Source organism: Malania oleifera, chromosome 4, assembly GCF_029873635.1.
Source record: "Malania oleifera isolate guangnan ecotype guangnan chromosome 4, ASM2987363v1, whole genome shotgun sequence".
NCBI classification, from domain to species: Eukaryota; Viridiplantae; Streptophyta; class Magnoliopsida; order Santalales; family Ximeniaceae; genus Malania; species Malania oleifera.
This window is the reverse complement of record NC_080420.1, coordinates 90,507,969-90,527,721: the sequence shown is the minus strand read 5'-3', so window position 1 is coordinate 90,527,721 and position 19,753 is coordinate 90,507,969. Positions and strand designations below refer to the sequence as shown.

At 38.5% G+C, this 19,753-nt stretch overlaps 1 protein-coding gene across 1 annotated transcript in view; it reads left to right on the top strand.

The window, feature by feature from the left end:
- The window catches only part of LOC131154015 (uncharacterized), a 78,523-nt gene extending 59,878 nt beyond the window's left edge, over nucleotides 1-18,645 (top strand). The window contains exons 8-9 of the mRNA XM_058106467.1: nucleotides 11,440-11,563; nucleotides 18,029-18,645. Of these exons, the coding sequence (XP_057962450.1) occupies nucleotides 11,440-11,563; nucleotides 18,029-18,195 (291 nt within the window). The 3' untranslated portion in view covers nucleotides 18,196-18,645. The remainder of the gene's footprint in view (nucleotides 1-11,439; nucleotides 11,564-18,028) is intronic.
- Nucleotides 18,646-19,753: the final 1,108 nt, after the last annotated feature.

The window sequence follows — 19,753 nt, the reverse complement described above, 5'->3', positions numbered from 1 at the left end:
GTTGAAAACCAAGTAGAGGGGTCAAAGTTAAAATTGGCATTTGAGGAAAAGACTATATGGTATTTATTTGCAAAATTAGAGTTAACAAAGTTAAGTTTGCATTAAAAAGGATGAAAAGTAGAAAAGCTATAGGATCAGATGATGTCCTAATTGAAGTTTAGAAATGCCTAGGCGATAATGGAATTATATGGTTAACTAATTTATTTAACACAATTATAAAAACTAAGAAAATGCCACATGAATGGAGGAAAATCACTTTAATACCTATATCCAAATGAAAGAAGAAAAGATTGGAAAAACATATTTCTTTCATACATTTGTTCTTACGTACAATCCAATATATAATACAATAACCTATTCTAAACAAGGAAACAATTTCCTATTAAATGATATCAAATCCCCCATAATTACTCACTTTCCTAATTTCTATTTTATTTACAAAGATATTCTGGGTTGACATTTTAACACTCCCCCTCAAGTTGGATCATAAATATTAATCATCTCCAACTTGTTAATAAGATCATCAAAACTCTATCGTCCCAAGCCTTAAGCAAGGATATCTGCAGTTTGTTCCGTGGTTGGTACATAAGTCATACATATAATTCCTTCTTCAATTTTTTCTTTGATGAAGTGCTTGTCTACCTCCACATGTTTAGTCCTGTCATGTTGGACTAGATTAAGAGAGATGCTAATAGCTGCCTTATTGTCACTGTAGAGTTTGATAGGAAGGTTCACCGGTACCCGTAATTCCTCCAATAGTTTTTGTAACCATAATCCTTCACAAATCCCTTGAGCGATTGCCCTGAATTCAGCTTCAGCACTACTATGAGCCACCATATTTTGTTTTTTGCTTCTCCAAGTCATGAGATTTCCCCAAAAGAATGTACAATATCCTGTGGTGGACCTTCTATCTTCCATTGATGCTGCCCAATCCGCATCTGTAACGATCTCAATTCCCTTGCTTTCACATTTCTTAAAGAAGAGTCCTCTTCCTGGGGATCCCTTGAGGTATCTAAGGATCTTGTATACGGCATCGAAGTGAACTTCCTTTGGTGAATGCATATGTTGACTTACTACACTAACTGCAAATGCAATATCTGATCTAGTATGTGATAGGTAGATCAGTTTGCCAACCAATCTCTGATACCTCTCCTTTTCTACTGGTTTTCCACAATCTTCAACCCTCTTTACTGTTTCTATTGGGGTTTCGCTGGGTTTGCACCCTAGCATGCCAGTTTCAACTAGGAGGTCAGTAACATACTTTCGCTGTGAAACACTAATCCCCTTTTTTGTTTTGCCACTTCCATGCCCAAGAAATACCGCATCTGTCCCAAGTCTTTAACTTCAAATTCAGTAGCCAGAACCTTCTTCAATCTCTCCATTTCTATAGTATCATCACCAGTAAGAATTATATCATCAACATACACTATTAGAACTGTTTTCTTACCACCTTCAGACTGTTGGAAGAATAGTGTATGGTCTGATTGCCCTTGTCGATACCCTTGATTCTTTAGTACCTTTGCAAATCTGTCGAACCACGCTCTCGGAGATTGTTTGAGGCCATATAACGATTTCTTTAGTTTACACATTCTGTTTTCTTCACCTGTGCTACTGAATCCTGGTGGTATATGTCTATTTTTCCGTTCAGCAACCCCATTTTGTTGAGGGGTATCCACACAAGAACTTTGATGAACAATCCCATGATCTTGAAGATAAGTTCCCAGGATAGTATTGAAATATTCCATACCATTATCAGTACGTAGGATCTGAATATGAGTCTGGAACTGTGTATGAATCATGGTATGAAAATTGATAAAAATGGAGCGGACTTCAGTTTTGTCTTTTAGTAAGTAGACCCAACAAAGACGAGTATGGTCATCGATAAAGGTCACAAACCATTTTGTATTGGTGCGATTTAGGGAACGTGAGGGACCCCATACATCACTGTGAAACATAGCAAATGGGCGAGATGGTTTGTATATGGATGATGGAAAAGAAGTACGATGATGTTTAGCAAGCTCACACACTTCACATTGAAACTTAGAGGCCATTTTATTTGAACAAAGGGAAGGAAACAAACGTTTTAAATATTGAAAATTGGGATGACCCATCCGTGAATGCTATAACAAAAGTTCACTAATTTTAGAAGTAGATGCAGAATCACAAATTGCAGTATTACACAATTCACTCAAACTTGCCTCCTCAAAGTAGTAGAGTCCCTCGTACGCTTTAGCAGTGCCAATCGTCTTCCCCAATGATAGATCCTGAAAAACACAATGGGAGGAAACAAATTTAGCGGAACAATTTGAGTCTTTTGTTAACTGACTGATAGATAGCAGATTGCAGGATAACTTGGGGACATGTAAGACTGATTGTAAAGTTAAGGAATCAAATATGCGAATACTTCTTTTTCCAGCAACTGGTGAGAGAGATCCATCTGCAATTTTTACCTTCAAATTCCTGGCATATGGGGAGTAGGATGAAAAATATTGATACGACCCAGTCATATGATCGGATGCACCCGAATCAATTATCCAAGGGCATTTGTAACAAGATGTGGTTTTTAAAGCTGACAGATGATTACCTTGATGAGCCAGAGAACCAGAGGAGGACTGACCCGATGTTTGCATTGATGAAAACATCTTATATAACTAATCCAACTGTTCGGGACTGAAGACACTGCTGGATGGGGTATCATTGTTCTCTCCTTGTGATTTTTCAGTTGATCCGCTAGTGTTGGCTTGGTACCCATAATTTTTGTGGTATTGTCTCGGTTTCCAGTCTGCCGGTTTTCCATGAATCTCCCAGCAGGTATTTTTTGAATGACCTGTTTTTCGACAATGTCCACACCATATTTTTCCTCTTTGTGGCCGTTGACTAGGTCCTCCTGGGCCTTTTAATGCAAGAGCTGAGGCGTTCGGCCCAGCGTGCTGCCCATCCAATTTTTGGGCAGATCCATGTACAGTCGGGTCCAGCCCAGCGGATTCATTTTGGGATCGCAACATTACCCGTCTCCTGTTCTCCTCCTGCCTGACCTCTACGAAGACTTCTCGGGTTGAAGGGAGAGGTCGCCGGCCAAGGATCTGTCCCCTCACGTCGTCGAGCTCTCGATTCAGGCCGGCAAGAAACTTGAAGACCCTCTTGTTTTCGAGCCTCCTTCAGTGTCGCGTGCTATCGCCGGAGCACTCCCACTCTTCATCGATGCTCAGATCGAGCTCCTGCCAGAGATGACTCATCTCCATGAAATACTCGATAACCCCTCGCTCGCCTTGCCTCATCTGCCACAATCGGGTCTTGAGGTTGAAGATTTGAGAATAACTTTCGCCATCGGAGTACGTCTCACGTACGGCTTCCCAGACCTCCTTCGCCGTCGACAAAAACAAATAAATTTTTCCGATTGATGGTTGCATTGAATTGACGAGCCAAGCCGTGACCATGGAATTTTCGGACCTCCATCTTTGCAAGGCTATAGCGTCGGAAGGATCTGGTTTCCTTCGCTCACCGGTAAGGTATCCAAGCTTTCCTTTTCCCTCAATCACCAGTTTCATGGACTAAGCCCATTCACGGAAATTTTTTTCGTTTAGTTTTTCCAATGAGTGGAAAAACTGTGTTATCATTCGTACTCCCACCGGATGTAATCTCTGAATTGCCGGTGATGTTTGCCGAGGAGGTAGAGTCTCTTCTGTTAGCCATTGTTTAGCTGGGTTTAAGAAACCCTAGCTCTGATACCATGAAAGAAGAAAAGATTGGAAAAAAATATTTCTTTCATACATTTGTTCTTATGTACAATCCAATATATAATACAATAACCTATTCTAAACAAGGAAACAATTTCCTATTAAATGATATCAAATCCCCCATAATTACTCACTTTCCTAATTTCTATTTTATTTACAAAGATATTCTGGGTTGACATTTTAACACCAAAAATAAAGAAAATATTTAAAATTGTAATAACTATTGTGGAATTAGACTTATGAGTCATGCAATAAAACTATGGGAAAGGGTATTTGAACAAAAATTAAGTTTAGAAATGAGGGTGGTCTCAAAAATCAATTTGGTTTATGCCTGGGAGATCTATTACAAAAGCTTATAACTTTTAAGAAGATTAATGGAAAAAAATTAGGGAGAAGAAGAGACTTGCATATGGTTTTTATTGGCTTAGAGAAAGCATATGACAAGGTACTTAGGGAAGTTCCATGGTGGATTTTTTTTAAAATGGGCATATGTTGTAGGTATACTGATGTTATTAAGGATATGTATGATGGAGTAATGACCAGTGTTAACACTAAAAGTGGAGAGCCTAGGGAATTTTCAGTCAAAATAGGTGTACATCAAGGATTTTCTTTGAGCCTCTATCTTTTTGCTCTAGTCATGGATGAACTTATTAGGAGTATCTAAAATAAGGTACCATGGTGCATGCTGTTTGCAGATGATATAGTCTTGATTGATGAAACTATAGGTGGAGCATAATCTAAGTTAGAATTAAGGAGAGAAGCTTAAGAATCTAGAGGTTTTAGGATAAGTATAAGATAGAATATATGAAATGTAACTCTAGTCACATAGTGAACATATTCGTGGTGAGTTAGGTGTAACATTGAAAGATAAATTAAGGAATGAACATGTTCATGGTAAGTTAAGCGTAGCTCCCATAGAAGATAAGATAAGGGAGAGACGACTCAGATGGTATGACCACTTGCAATGTAGGCCACATAGTGCACTTGTGAGGAAGAGTGACTTAGTTACTGTGGGGGGCAGTAGAAGAGATAGGGGTAGACCTAAAATAACTTGGGAGGAGATAGTGAGTAAGGATTTAATATCTTTGAATCTATAAAAAGAAATGGTCCATGATCGCATAAATTGACGGAGAAGGATTCATATAGTCGATCCCACCTAGTGGGACTAAGGCTTGGTTTTTTTGTTGTTGTTATTGTGACTCTAGTCATAGTAGGAGTATTGAAGAAAAGGTTAAATTTGGTGGTCAAGAAATCAATCACTAGTAAATTTCGATACCTTGGATTTGTTTTGCAAGCTAAAGGAGAAATTGAAGAAGATGTAATGCATAAAGCTATATTGGGGTGGGTAAAGTGGAGAAGTACTTTGAGCGTATTGTGTGATCATAGAGTACCCTTCAATTTAAGAGGAAAGTTCTATAGGATGACTATAAGACTAGCTATGCTATATAAATTAAAATGTTGTATGACTAATGTTAAAAAATATGTTTATTTTTATTTATTTATTGTGGCTTTTATCACAGCCATTGGATCGTCTCTAAATCCAAAGATTGTGTGGTGTCATATATATGTTTGTAAGCCATAGGAAAATATAGTAATTGCTTGTCATTTTGTGCAAAGAGAGCTAGAGGGGGGGATGTCTCTAGGAAAAACTTTTCTTCAACGGGTTGAAAGTGAAGGGTTGTATAGGGGATCTAGGATCGGGGAGAGACTGATCAAATCTTGTACTGCCATCGTTTCATAGTGGATTTTTCTTCAGGTGCACGCTCTGTGGACGTAGGCAACCTTGCTGAACCACGTAAAATCTCTCGTCTCCATTTTTCTGTGAATGTTCTTTGTGTGATTTATTTTTTTGATCGAAAGATTAAAATCGCTGCGCGTCAACAAGTGGTATCAGAGCACAGTTTCTTTTGGGTGCAGATTTGATAGATCAGATTAGATCGAGAGAATTTTTTTTTTTTTATCTGAAGTTTTTCCGTGGGAGTGCTCAAGATCAGAGCGGTTCGTTCATATTGGATTGAGGTACGCGAAGATTTAGATCAAGTGCTGGAAAATTATTCCTGTATTTTTCAATTGAAGGAGGATCATTTTTCAATTAAAGGTGTGAAAAAAAAATTCGAAAGAAATTTTTTTTTTTTCGCGGATGAAGAATATGACGAACAGTGCCAGAATTGGGTGACAGACTCGGATTCAGAATCGGGTCGGAGCACGGTTTGAGGTGTGGATCCTCCCCGTGGAGCGCTGATGTCACGCTGACGCAGAAGCTGACGCAAGCGCCGTTGCTGACGTCATCTTGACAGGTGCTGACGTTAGAGTAGAGGAGAGAATTTTTTATGTTTTTTTATGGCGAGTAGTTCGACGGCCAAGTTCGAGGTGGAGCCCTTTAATGGGAAAAATAATTTCAGTCTATGGCAGAACATTGTGAAGGATGTGTTGGTCCAACAGGAACTGATTAAGGCACTATATGGGAAAGACAAGAAGCTAGAGTCCATGTCAGATGATTAATGGGAGGAGTTGGAAATGAAAGTGGTAAGTACCATTCACTTAAGTTTAGCTCCAGTAATTAAATACAGTGTGTTGAATGAAACATCACCAGCTGAGCTTTGGAAAAAATTGGAGAATATTTATATGTCCAAGTCCCTAGTTAATAGACTGTATTTGAAGAAACAGTTGTATCAGTTGAGGATGACTGAGGGCACAGAAGTCAGAGACCACCTCAATTATTTCAATGAGATGATCATGCAGTTGCTGAGTATTGAGGTAAAAATTGAGGAGGAAGATAAAACACTGATTCTTTTGTATTTTCTTTCTAGTTCACTTGATACTTTGAAAAACACACTACTACTAGGCAAGGAGACTCTTATAGTTGATGAGATGAAAACTGCCATTCTGGACAGAGAGAATTTTTACAAAATCATCCAGGACATGGAGAAGGGTTGGTGGCTAAAGGTGAGTCTTGCCAACAGTGGGGCAGGAGTTCTAGCAGGGGTAATTGGAATCGAGGGAAATCTCGATCCAAGTGCAGGGGTCAGAGTGGGAACTGGAGGAGTGGTTGTTTTTATTGTGGGAAAGGAGGACATATGAAGAAGGATTTTCTAAGGAGGAAAAGAGATTTAGAGGAAAAGAACAGGAAGAAGACTGAGTAGGCTACTGTAGTGGAGAGCAGTTTATTAGTTTTTGATGGGGATCTTTTGGCTATTACTACAAGTTTTGGTTACTTAGCCGATACCTGGATTTTGGATTCGACGTGCTCATATCATATGTGTCCATATAGGGACTGGTTTGACTCCTATGAACCAATCTCCGGAGGGACGGTGTTGATGGGTAATGATGCTTCTTGTGGTCAGAATCAGGATGTTTGATGGTGTGGTTAGAACCATTAGGGATGTGAGGCATGTTCCAGATCTGAAAAAGAATCTGGTTTCCTTGGGCTCTTTGGACAGTAATGGTTTCTCTTTTTTAGTTAGGGATGGTGTGTTGAAAGTGGCTACAGGTTCATTGGTAGTAATGAAAGTTTATCTGAGAAACAATTTGTACACTTTGCTGGGTAGCAAAGTGATAGGTGGAGCTGTTGCTAGTACCTCTGCAGATATAGATACAGATGATACTACTTTGTGGCATATGAGGCTGGGTCACATGAGTGAGCGTGGTTTGTAGGAGTTGCACAGGCGAAACTTACTAGGAGGTAATTCTTGTTGTAAGCTTAAGTTTTGTAAATACTGTTTGTTTGGTAAATAGCGCAGGGTGAGTTTCAAAACAGGAAAGCATACGAGCAAGGAGGTGCTGGAGTACATTCATTCAGATGTATGGGGTCCAGTACAGGTACAGTCTCATAGTGGTGCTATTTATTTTGTCTCATTTATTGATGACTTTTCCAAGAAAGTCTGGGTGTATTTTCTGAAGCACAAGAGTGAGGTATTCAGTAAGTTCAGGGAATGAAAAGCTCATGTAAAGAAGCAAATAGGGAAACAAGTGAAGTTTCTGAGATCTAACAATGGATTGGAGTACAAAAACGGCCAGTTCATTGACTTTTGTAAGGAAGAGGGATCACTAGGCACTATATAGTTCCACATGGGCCACAACAGAATGTGGTGGCTGAAAGGATGAACAGAACATTACTAGAGAGGGCAAGGTGTATGAGGATTCAGGCTAATTTGCCTAAGTCATTCTGGGCAGAAGCAGTGAGTATGGCATGCTACTTGGTAAATAGGTCTCCTTCTGCAACTATTATGCAAAGGTTCCTGAGGAGGTATGGATAGGTAAGCTAGTAGATTACTCTGTGTTGAGAATATTTGGTTATCCATCATATGTGTGCATGTGCAGGAACAGGAAAGATCAATTTCTTGGTTTCCAAGGAGTGAAGGGATACCGGTTGTGGGACCCTATAGCATGGAAGGTGGTTGTGTTGAGAATATTTGGTTATCCATCATATGTGTGCATGTGCAGGAACAGGAAAGATCAATTTCTTGGTTTCCAAGAAAGAGTGAAGGGATACCGGTTGTGGGACCCTATAGCATGGAAGGTGGTCATTAGCAGGGATGTGGTCTTCGATGAGGAAGCCATGTTGAAGGAGAATGTTGATAGGAAGGTGGAGTTTGATTAAGCGGGAGTACCTATTCACGTGGAGCTGGACAGTATTCAGAATTCTGGTATGCGTAATACTCAGACTACTGTTGTTGATTCTGTTGCATAGGATATAGTGAGATAGGCTACAGTTCCTTGGGAAATTCTTCAGATAGGTGATAGACATGAGCTTACAGGGCTAGCCACTGGTAGAGAAAGGAGGAATGTTAAGCCTTCGGTCAGGTATGGGTTTGAGAACTTAGTTGCATTTGCTCTGATTACTAGTAGTGGAGATCCATCTGATTTTTAGGAAATAGTTCAGAGTTCTGAACGAGATAGTTGGCTTGGAGCCATGGTTGAGGAGATGGAGTCTCTTCATAATAATGACACTTGGATGTTGGTACAGAAGCCCAAGGACAGGAAGCTGATTGGTTGTAAGTGGGTTTTCAGAAAGAAAGAACCTACTTCAGAATTAGAAGGGATAAAATATAAGGCCGGGTTAGTAGTAAAAGGATACAAACAGGAAGAAGGTATAGATTATAATGAAATCTTTTCTCCTGTTGTTAAGCATGCTTCTATTAGATCCTTGTTAGCATTGGTTGTCATGCATAATTTAGATCTGGAACAAATGGATGTAAAGACAACTTTCCTTCATGGTGAGTTGGAGGAAGATATCTTTATGGAGCAACCGGAGGGGTTTGTGGAACAAGGTAAAGAGCACCTAGTATGTAAGTTGAATAGGTCTCTTTATGGTTTAAAGCAATCCCCTAGGCAATGGTATAAGAGGTTTGATTCTTATATGTTGAAGATTAGGTATGTTAGAAGCAGTTATGACAGTTGTGTTTACTTCAAATTGCTTAATAGTGGTGTATATGTGATCCTTATGCTATATGTGGATGACATGTTGATTGCCTTTAACAGTATTGATGAGTTGAATGTGTGGAAAGTCAGGTTACAGGATGAGTTTGAGATGAAGGATCTTGGTGCAGCTAAAAAGATCCTTGGCATGGAAATCAGGAGGGACAGACAACAGAAGAAGCTGTGGTTGTTATAGGATAAGTATATTGAGGTGGTGTTGGAAAGGTTTAACATGGATAAGGCTAAACCGGTAAGTATACCTTTAGCTGCTCATTTTCAGCTGTCTGCTAAATTGTGTCCTTCTACTGATGAGGATAAGTTGGATATGGCTAGTGTGCCTTATGGCAGTGCAATTGGGAGTCTGATGTATACTATGTAGTAGACCAGACTTGTCATATGTAGTTAGTTTGGTAAGCAAATATATGGCTAATCCAGGTAGAATGCATTGGAATGCGGTGAAATGGATTTTTAGATATTTGCGTGGCACTTTTGATTATGGTATCCTGTTTGAAAGTACTGATGATTGTAATGTTCAGGGTTATGTGGACTCCGATTATGCAGGTGATTTGGATAAGAGGTCTCCTTCTGGCTTCATTTTTACCATGGCTGGTGGTTCCATTAGTTGGAAGGCTATGTTGCAACCTACTACAACTTTGTGTACTACAGAAGTTGAATACATAGTTTTGGCAGAGGCAGGTAAGGAGGCTTTGTGATTAACTGGACCGATTTAGGAACTTGTTATTATGCAGGATAGGTTACACGTATTCTGTGATTGTCAGATTGCGATCCACTTGGCAAGGAATCAGGTCTACCACTCTCGCACGAAGCATATGGATGTGCGGTACCATGCAGTTTGAGGTTGGGTTGAAAGTGGTAAGTTCCAGTTATTGAAGATCCACATAGATGGAAATGTTGCAGATATGCTCACGAAGCCTGTTACATTAGCTAAGATCAAGCGTTGTCTAGACTTAGTTAATGTAGTCTCTTGTTGATTGTTGACAGAACATCCTAGAGCATGGGGATGGAATGTTGTGCTTGGCTGTGATTAAAAGCCAAGGTGGAGATTGTTAAAAAATATGTTTATTTTTATTTATTTATTGTGGCTTTTTATCACAGCCGTTGGATCGTCTCTAAATCCAACGGTTGTGTGGTGTCGTATATATGTTTTTAAGCCATGGGAAAATATAGGGATTGCTTGTCATTTTGTGCAAAGAGCTAGAAGGGGGGTTCTCTCTAGGAAAAACTTTTCTTCGACGGGTTGAAAGTGAAAGGGTGTACAGGGGATCTGGGATCAGGGAGAGACTGATCAGATCTTGTATTGCCATAGTTTCATAGTGGATTTTTCTCCAGGTGCATGCTCCGTGGACGTAGGCAACCTTGCCAAACCACATAAAATCTCTCGTCTCCATTTTTATGTGAATGTTCTTTGTGTGATTTATTTTGTTGATCGAAAGATTAAAATCGCTGCGCGTCAACAATTAAAAAACAACAAATCCAAAAAATAAAAGTTTCCAAAATGATGCTGAGGTGGATGAGTGCTATAATGTTAAAGTATAAATTAAGGAATGAACACATTTGTGGTATGTTAGGTGTACCTTCTGTAGAAGATAAGATTATGGAGGGATGGCTAAGATGGTTTGGACATCTACAATATGGGCCAAATAGTGCATTAGTGAAGAGGAGTGAGCTATTTACTGTGAGTGGTTGTAGAAGGAGTAGGGGTAGACCAAACATAACTAGGAATGAGATAGTGGTAGGACTTAATAGCCCTGAAATTGTTGGAGGAAATTGCTTATGATTGTCTAAATTAGTGGGAAAGGATTTATGTAGGTGACCCCACCTAGTGGGACTTAAGGCTTGGTTTTTTTTTGTTGTTGTTGAGAGAGAGAATAGGTGGGGAACAGCTGGATTTAACACTGCTGCAGCCCGAGGTTCAATTTATGTTTTATTCTTTTGATGAAGTTTTGTTTGGTTAAAGAGGGAACAAGATGAACATAATGGGTAGCGTTTAGCACTGACAATGGGATTGCATGATGTATTTGCGACATTTATTGTTTGATTTTGGCCAAAACCTCTTTCTGGAACAAATATTTGCAAATGCTATTGAATGTGTTATTTCATTGATCGCAAATTTGGTGTCATTCTTTCGACTATGCAAAATTTTTCTATTTGAATTAGTCACTTACCTAGTAAAATATTGACTGTAAATAATTTCTTCCTTGAATAAAATTGAGTTGATTCTAACTTCTCTTGTTTTTTACCATTTTGCCCTTGTGTTTTCCAGGTTCTGAAAAATGAAGCACTTGGGGCTATGAAAAACAGTGAGCATGAAAATTATATTGGTTTTCACAAGGAAGATGTGTCTTGCTTAATTGATGATTATGCCATACCTCCTCTGCCGTCATTAGGTAACTAGTAGCCTCAAGAGTTAGTCTTTAATTTTATTTTTATAATTATAAATTCACGGTAATATGGGTGTTTATGTTTATGATCTCTCTATATGTTTTTTCACCAAAACAGCAAAATAAATAAATAGATTTGAATACTTGGTTAACTATAGTGGCATAATATGCTAGTGGAACTGTTTTGTAGCCCCAGAATAAAATTGTTTATGGTGCATTTTTGACAACATGTGCTCAGAAAATATGGGAATCAAATGTTTTCTTTTTCTGAATTGCGAAAGAAATATATTGAGAGAATTTGAGAGAATTACAAGCTAGGAGAGGACGAGCTCTTCTTGCCAAATGACAATCATTAGTGCAACCATGTGGCATTCTCTTATGGATTCCCCCTATAACCTATCTTGGTTCAAATCCATGGAGATGAGCTAACCACTTTTAATTGGCTCAAATCCAGAACTTATTCTCGCCCCTAGCCACAAGGCTCCCTGCTTTGCAAGGGTGGGGGACGGTCGTCACAGTATATCTAGCCTTATCCCTACTTTTATGTAGAAATGTTGTTTCCTTGGACTTGTACTCGTGACCAACCAGTCCAAAGGAGCAACCTCTTGTTGATCCAAGCCCCACCCGTAAAAAGGATGTCCTCAGGCCACAAGGGCCCCCACTTTGGTAGGAGGAGGGTTGTCATAGTGTACGCAGCCTTACCCCTTGTTTTTATGCAGAAAGGCTGTTTCCTTGGACTTGATCCCTTGATCAACCAATCACACAAAAGCAATCTTACCGTTGATCCAAGGCCTGGCCTTTAGGGGACGAAATCTAACTACCATTGATTGGCTCAAACCATTGGATCTTATCCCCTCTTGGTTGAAATCCAAGGTGATGAGCCAACCACTGTTCATTGGCTCAAATTCAGATCTTGTTCCCCATTGATTCAAATCCAAGGAGATGAAAGCTAACCACCTTTGATTGGTTCAAGCCCAATGGATCTTGTTATCGTTGGTTCAAATTCAAGGAAATGAGTTAACCATCGGATTGACTCAAATCCAATGGGTCTTAACTGTAACCATATCTCCCAACCTTCATCTAATACCTATTGATCTCCGACCCCGTACATAGATTCCAACCCAAAGACCCAAGAGAATGAGAGAGTAAGCTCTCTCCTTTACGTACTCCCTCTTTTGGGCATTTTCATGGCCATAAACTCTATTCTCAGGTTTGAGTTTGCGCGGAGCCGTTGAACCAGAATTGGATATTTGGTGAGGCTTGAGGTAGGCTTGGGGAGGTTGTGTGAGGTCTTAGACAAACTGCCTGTATCTGGAATCCTGGATCTGATCTGACTCGATCCTTCGTAATATCCTTTCATATAATTTATTTAATTCTTTTTCCTTAGAAATTACATAAAAATTCTTTTAGAAAATCCAAACAAATTATAAAAAAAATTGTTATGTGCTTTAAAAAATGTTAGAAAAATTATAGGAGCAAGAGTTTGAAAAAATCCCAAAATAAAATTTAGATAATTTCAGGATAGTTGTGAATAATTCATTAAAAATATAAAACATACAAAAATACAATATATTCTCTCAAAAAAAGGAAATAAATTCTGGCTGTTTTGGTACTGAATTTTGACTCTTTACACTGCTTGAAAATTTTATTTGATGCTTACCATGTCCTTAAATTTGAAGCTTGTTTTATTATTCTACTAGTTTAGGAACATTGTTTGGTTGTCCTGCTCCCACAGGCCTGACCCTAGCTGATGATGAGATTCAAGGATGATTTCATTGATAGTGTCTTATTCTCCTTATCCCTAAGCAAGCGAAGGATTGTTTCCCCTTGAAGATTGGATGACCGAGGGGAGTCGGTGCCTCAACCTACATGATTAAGCCGAAAGAAGCAAAGATATTTTGAATTGTACGGATTTGTACATAAGTCTTGAAAAATCTTCCATAATACCTTCATTTTTTTTAAAATCATTTTTTTAAAAAATTGATTGAGGATGATACCTGAAGTTTTCATTCAAACTCTTGCATTTCTCAGGCATGTTTTCGGTTGGTAATACAAAACACAATGCCTTTTTTTATTTCAAAACAATCTCCTTATTGTAGTTTTAGTCAATAATACAAGCTTGGTGCCTATTTCAAAACCAATTCCCATTACATGTATTCTTCAGTTGGTAGCACAAATCTGGCATTGCCTCAAGCACACTTTATATTTCAATGCATGTCTTCAAATCAGTACACACTACACAAGCCCTATATTTTTTTCTTTTCAACATCATCCACTTTTATCTTTTTCTAAAAAAAAAAATTAAAATTAGGGTACTAAGCCCACTCCCTTTTAAAGAGTAATATTAAGGACTCCTCGAAGCCATATTTGAATGCTTTGATGGTAATAACCTTATGCGAGGACGAAAGAGGTATGCTTTTCCTTCTTTCTTTCCTATTTTCTTTTCCTTCAAGGCACGCAAACACATAATTGCAGTAATTTGGTTAATTGGATTATTTAAGTGTTGAGTTTTTTTTTATTTATAATTTTTGAGAATTTTATGACATGGATTTTATTTTATTTTATTTTGTTAAAAATATCATTATTCTTCACGTATTTGATGCACATATGTCAAGGGTATAACAGTCTTCTCCTTGAAATGCCTGTTAGGATTTCCCTTGTTGAGCCCAACATTGACATGGGAACCTTGTGTACATTCTTGAGAATGTTAAAACCCAAATCAAACAAAATAATTCCCATGAGGCAGCCATCCCATTCCTAGAATGAAATTCCCGTGAATGTTATTCCATGAATATTCTTGATGTCATGAACCAAATGCCCCCTGAGAGATCCTTGCATTTATTGGGGCTGCATGTTATTTCAAGGCTTTGGTTTTGTAGCCCAAGCCTTTCACCCAACTGGAGATATATTGCTTTGTTTCATGAATACATGATTTGTAAGGGTTTACCCTTCAAGGATTTACTACTACAGGTATGGTGCAATATTAGGACAAAATGACCCCGACCTGGCTAAGAGACAAGAGTTACCAATGGAGTAGATAGCTTTTGGGTGTCTCAGCAATTTAGGAAAGGCAGGATAATTGGTAGCAGCTCTGCGCTCTAGAAGGAGTGTGAAGTAACCTTTTTGGCTCTGTTTGAAGTTCTAAAAGCTTCCAAGCTGTCCTCAAACAGAACAACAAAAGAAAAACTACATCTAGATAGAGCATTCTGGTCTCCGACGACATGTCAAAAACAACAACACTTGAAACAGCCAGCACTATAATCCTGAAGAGAAGCCAAGTATTGAATCCTGTCCCAAATAAATCCACTAATAATCTCTCTTCTATAAGGATTGTAGCATTTCTTTCCAGCCAAATTCCCCACAATACAGCCCCCAATGGCACATCTCCAGAGTCTTTTAGCATCCTTGCTTTTCCTAAAACAAGCAAAAGGAATAGTAAAACCTATATATCCCACTGAATTTGGACAGATTGGTAACTCTCCAAACACCCCAAAAGAAAGTTTCACTAGTTTCAAGCAATAGAACAATCCTCTAAACTATTATTATTAGTACAGATAAAACAACATCTAGCAATAGTGCTTTATAGGTCTCTAACTTAGCAGTAGATTAGCTCCACTGAGGATCACCAACCAAACCAAAGCCCTCCTCTTTGAAGGAACTTTAGCCTCCCAAGCACCCTGAAGAGGAAAGATCGCATTGATCTTAGTAATGAGAAAAGAAATATTAATTCCCCAAAGAATCTGATGACTAAACTCTACCACCCCTTCCTACTGGGTATATGGCAACCCTCACAGTAAAATGAGTAAAGAAGACAGTAAGACACAGCCTCCACCTCGCTATCATTCAAATCCCTTCTAAAGTGGAAGTCCCAAGAAAAGAAATCCTCAATATTAAGAAAAACAGGGAATCACATCATTATGATGGGAAGAGAGGCAATAAAACAGAGCAGTGGAAGAAGGTAAATTCCCCTCCCCCCCCCACCCAGCCAAATACCAACACCAAAAAAGGAATTCTCCCCTAAACCTAATGCAATGACCTCTCCCCAATTGAAAATTTATCGGAAGAATAAAATAAGGATGAACCTAAGAAATGAACCTCAAAGGACTCTCAGAACAGTTTCTAACACCCCTATTAGCATCACGTCTGTTATTTTGTAAATCATATGTATTTTATATTACTATGCAAAGAGAATTCATCTCCAGGGTAACCTCCACAAACATTTAGACAACAGGGTGGCATTTTAAGAAACCAAATTACCAAGACCCAACCCTCTTTCTTCTTAGTCCTATAGACCGCCTCCCGCCTAATCAAATGATCTCACTTTTCCAGTACACTTGAGCTATGCCTCATGGAATCCTTAAAAAATAAATTTTTTTTTTTCCAAAGGTGGGGTAGGGGAAAGGCTGGTCTGAATAGAGTAACTCAACCACCTAAAGAAAACAAAGCTCCTTTACATCCATCCAACCACTTTGTTACCTTAGTCACCCCCAGATCCCAAAAGGCTAATGAGGCTTGCCACCCAAAGGAACTTGTAAACAGACCAAAGGCCACTCAAACCCAACACCCTGTCAGGGAAGTCAGCTTCAAAACCCTCTCAGGGCTAATATCAATCGGGCCAATGCTAGTCTTCCTGAAATTAATCCTAAGATGAGAAACTCTCTCAAAAATCTGAAAAACAGTGAGAGGGTTTGCAAAGTTAACAAAAGAGAGTCCACATGATCAATGGTGTCATTTGCAAACTGTAAATGAGGCACAACAACCTCGTCCTTTTCCCCTTTAATACCTCTCACAATCCCACTATCAACATCTCATCTATCATTCTACTGAACTCATTCACCACAAGGACAAAAATGGATTTCTTTGCCTAGCTCACCTAGAAGAAGAAAACCAATCTTTAGGCTGCCCATTAATAATTACAGAAAAATAAGTGTTAGACAGCCCCTAATCCAACCCCACCAAATAACACAAAAGGCTTTCCTCCTAAGCACGTACCCTATCTAAGAAATATCAACTTACTCTACCATAAGTCTTCTCAAAGTCTAATTTAAACACAATACGCTCTTCTTCTTATATTGAACATCCTCCACTATCCCATTAGCAACCAAGATAACATCCACGGCCTTCCTCCACAAAAAGGGCTTTGAGCAAGAGAAATAGCTTCACTAAGTACAGAACTCAGCCTATTAGAAAGCACCTTAGCTATGATCTTAGCTAGATACTAACTAAATAGACTGAAAATCACAACCTTAATTGACCTATTATTTTTAGGCAGTAGAGAGATGAAGGTGGAATTCACTCTCTTCCCCAGTTTACCATTAGCATGAAATCATTCAAAATGTCAAAGACTTGCAAGCAAAGCATCTTCTAAATATACTGATCAAGTTTGTGTGCATGAGCACACGAGTGTGTGTGTGTGTGTGTGAGAGAGAGAGAGAGAGAGAGAGAGAGAGAGAGAGAGAAGGGCCGGGGGGGGGGGGGGGTACAAGAATTTCCTGGAGGCTGGCGAAAGAATGGCTTGATATTTGATTGCGATGTACAAACTCACCTAACTACTCGTTAGGCCCTAATGGTGTCAAGTATCTCATTCTGATGCCTTGTCCTCTCCTTGGTATCTTTCTTCTCTTAATCAATTTCATTGTTTTGGAAATAAAAATCACATGCACAAAAGTTTATTTTAGTCAGTTTAGACAATTTTCTATCTGCTGGATTAATTTTTTCGTCACAATGACTAAGAAACTTAGTGGGAAGTGGCTATGAAGACTTCAAGAGGATATAGTTTTAGGCTGAGTTTTCTAATGGTATCTTCCACAAATGTTGAAAATAATTTTAATATCTTTGATGTTTTGAAAAAAGGGGTTGAATACCCATGTAGTTGGACTAACCAGAAAGTGTTAGGAGATTGCAAAGTGGAAGTGGAAATGCCAAAAAATGGAATCATGCTTAGGTTTTGCTTCAGCATGCACGAGTTTTTGACTTTTAGGACATTAGTTTACAGAGGAGCTACATGTTTCGTAGTTCCATGTGAGAGTGGATGTGGGAACTAGTGGTATAAAGTCTGTTGTCCTTGGTTGCAAAATCAAGCTGTGTGTTTAGCTTGTCAAATTTCTGTGGTAGTATGCTCGGCCCTTAAATATTTGTCCAGTTTGCTGCATACTTGCGGTATATGTTGTCTCCCTGAGATTTTATTAGTAATTCATGGTACGTTTTATGGATATTTTCTAAAATAATACAAGGATCTTTTGCTCAGTAGTCATAGAGAGAGAGAGAGAGAGAGAAGCTGATCTCTGATCCCATCCAACCATCCATTCTCAACTAGGAACTAGGGAAACTCTGTGCAAGTGTTGGATGTATAGCAGAGTGAAGTGTGAACTATTATTTTTTGGATTCAGCTTGTGCTTAAACGTCATAAGTTTTCTGGCTATGCCGGCCTACTTGTAATGCATGCCTAACCTCCTTGCTTTACTGTGACAGAATATAAGCCGGGCTCTGAAATTAGTTTGTCCGATATTCAACAGAATCTGCAGAATTTGTACGAGTACAATGTCATGCTGAGGGATAAGTTTGTTGCCACCCAACGTGCAATTCAAGCTTTAACGGTGAAGCCGTCAACCATAGCCTCAGAAAGCCAAACATCATAGCATTTCAAAGCTGTGTTCGAGCAAAAAAAAAAAAAAAAAACCACGTTAAGAGACGATGTTCGCCGTCCATCCACTTTTCCCCTAGGAATGCTGGAGAACTAGTCTTGAGATCAAGGCCAGCTATGTTTGGGATCCTGCTCATTGAGGCCAATCAATGCAGGGGAAGATGGACCAAATGCACTTCCAAGTAATTGAATTTGGAGTTATTGTGAAGTTACCCTGCATGTAATTGTATGCTGTACAATGTGTACAATAAATTTAAAAATTAAAAAGTATTCAAGTTCCTATTGTTGTATTTTGTACAGTGAGATGAGGAATTTTTTCGCGATTCTTTCTCTCTCCCTTTCAGCATAAAGATTTCGAGATGGATGTAACCCTGGTTTTTCTTGTGGTGATATAAAATGTTAATGAAGAATTACATGAGCAATTGTTATGGTGTGAAACACCAAAGACATCATTTGCGATGAAACTATGGAAGTAACTATTTTTTTAGCAGGTGGGTGCGCATGTAATCTCAGCAAGAGAGGCCTTTGTTGTGAGTTCTACACTAATTAATTTTTATCTGTGAAGATATTTTCCATGATATGGTGAGCGCCTGATTACTGGAGTAATTTGGGTAATCTTGAATTACTGACACTGCAAGTCCAGTTCAGGAGCTGCCGTGTGGGCAACTGGGCTCATATTTTGGTCAGCTTTTTTGCTTTCGCCTAGTCGCAGTATGTCTAGTTGTCCATCCGGCTGCTCCAAAATGGGCTGAGGGTCTTGAGACTGCCATTAGCCTCGTGGTGCTGGTGGCAGCACTGGGGCATGCAAAAGCCAAGCATGGAAAAGTGGTTAAAATTATTTTAAAAAACAAAAAGTGAAACACAAATTCTAGATGAAAATGCGTTTATTTTTGGCAGCCAATTTCCATGAAAGGCTGCTATTTAATATTTACCTATGAATCTCTATTTGAACTATTTTAATATATAGAAATATGAACAATCTTGTGAATTAAAATATTTTATTTTGTAGAAGACAAAATATTTTAAATTTTAAAAGGGCAAAAATCTTATAAACATGAATTTTTATTTTAAATGAAAGTTGAGTTTTTAATTTCAACTAAGCTAAACAAGCCACAGGTTTTATTCATGTGTTTATTTATTGCTACAAACTTTTGACATACTCTCACTGCAACAATTTGTGATTATTTATTTTTTATCAATTTATTTAGGGTACTACCATAGGTATAAATAAAGAAATCAAATTAAATTCTCCATTTTCAACAAATATAATAAATCATAGTTATTTTTTCAGAACTAAATTTATGTGCAAAAATTAATATAAAGTTTAAGACAGTTATACCGAATCCATTTTAAAAAGAACCTAAAGCAAACAACAATTATACATAAGGATCAGTTCATTGATGACAAGGGGAAAAAACTTTACATTTTGGAGTCCTGACAGTTTTTGCAGATCATCAAAAAGGTTTTTTGACCTTTTTGGAGTCCTGACTTTTTGGTTTTATACAAAGAAAAACTTTGTCAGATAGGGATCTTGGGATGAGATTGGATGCTCT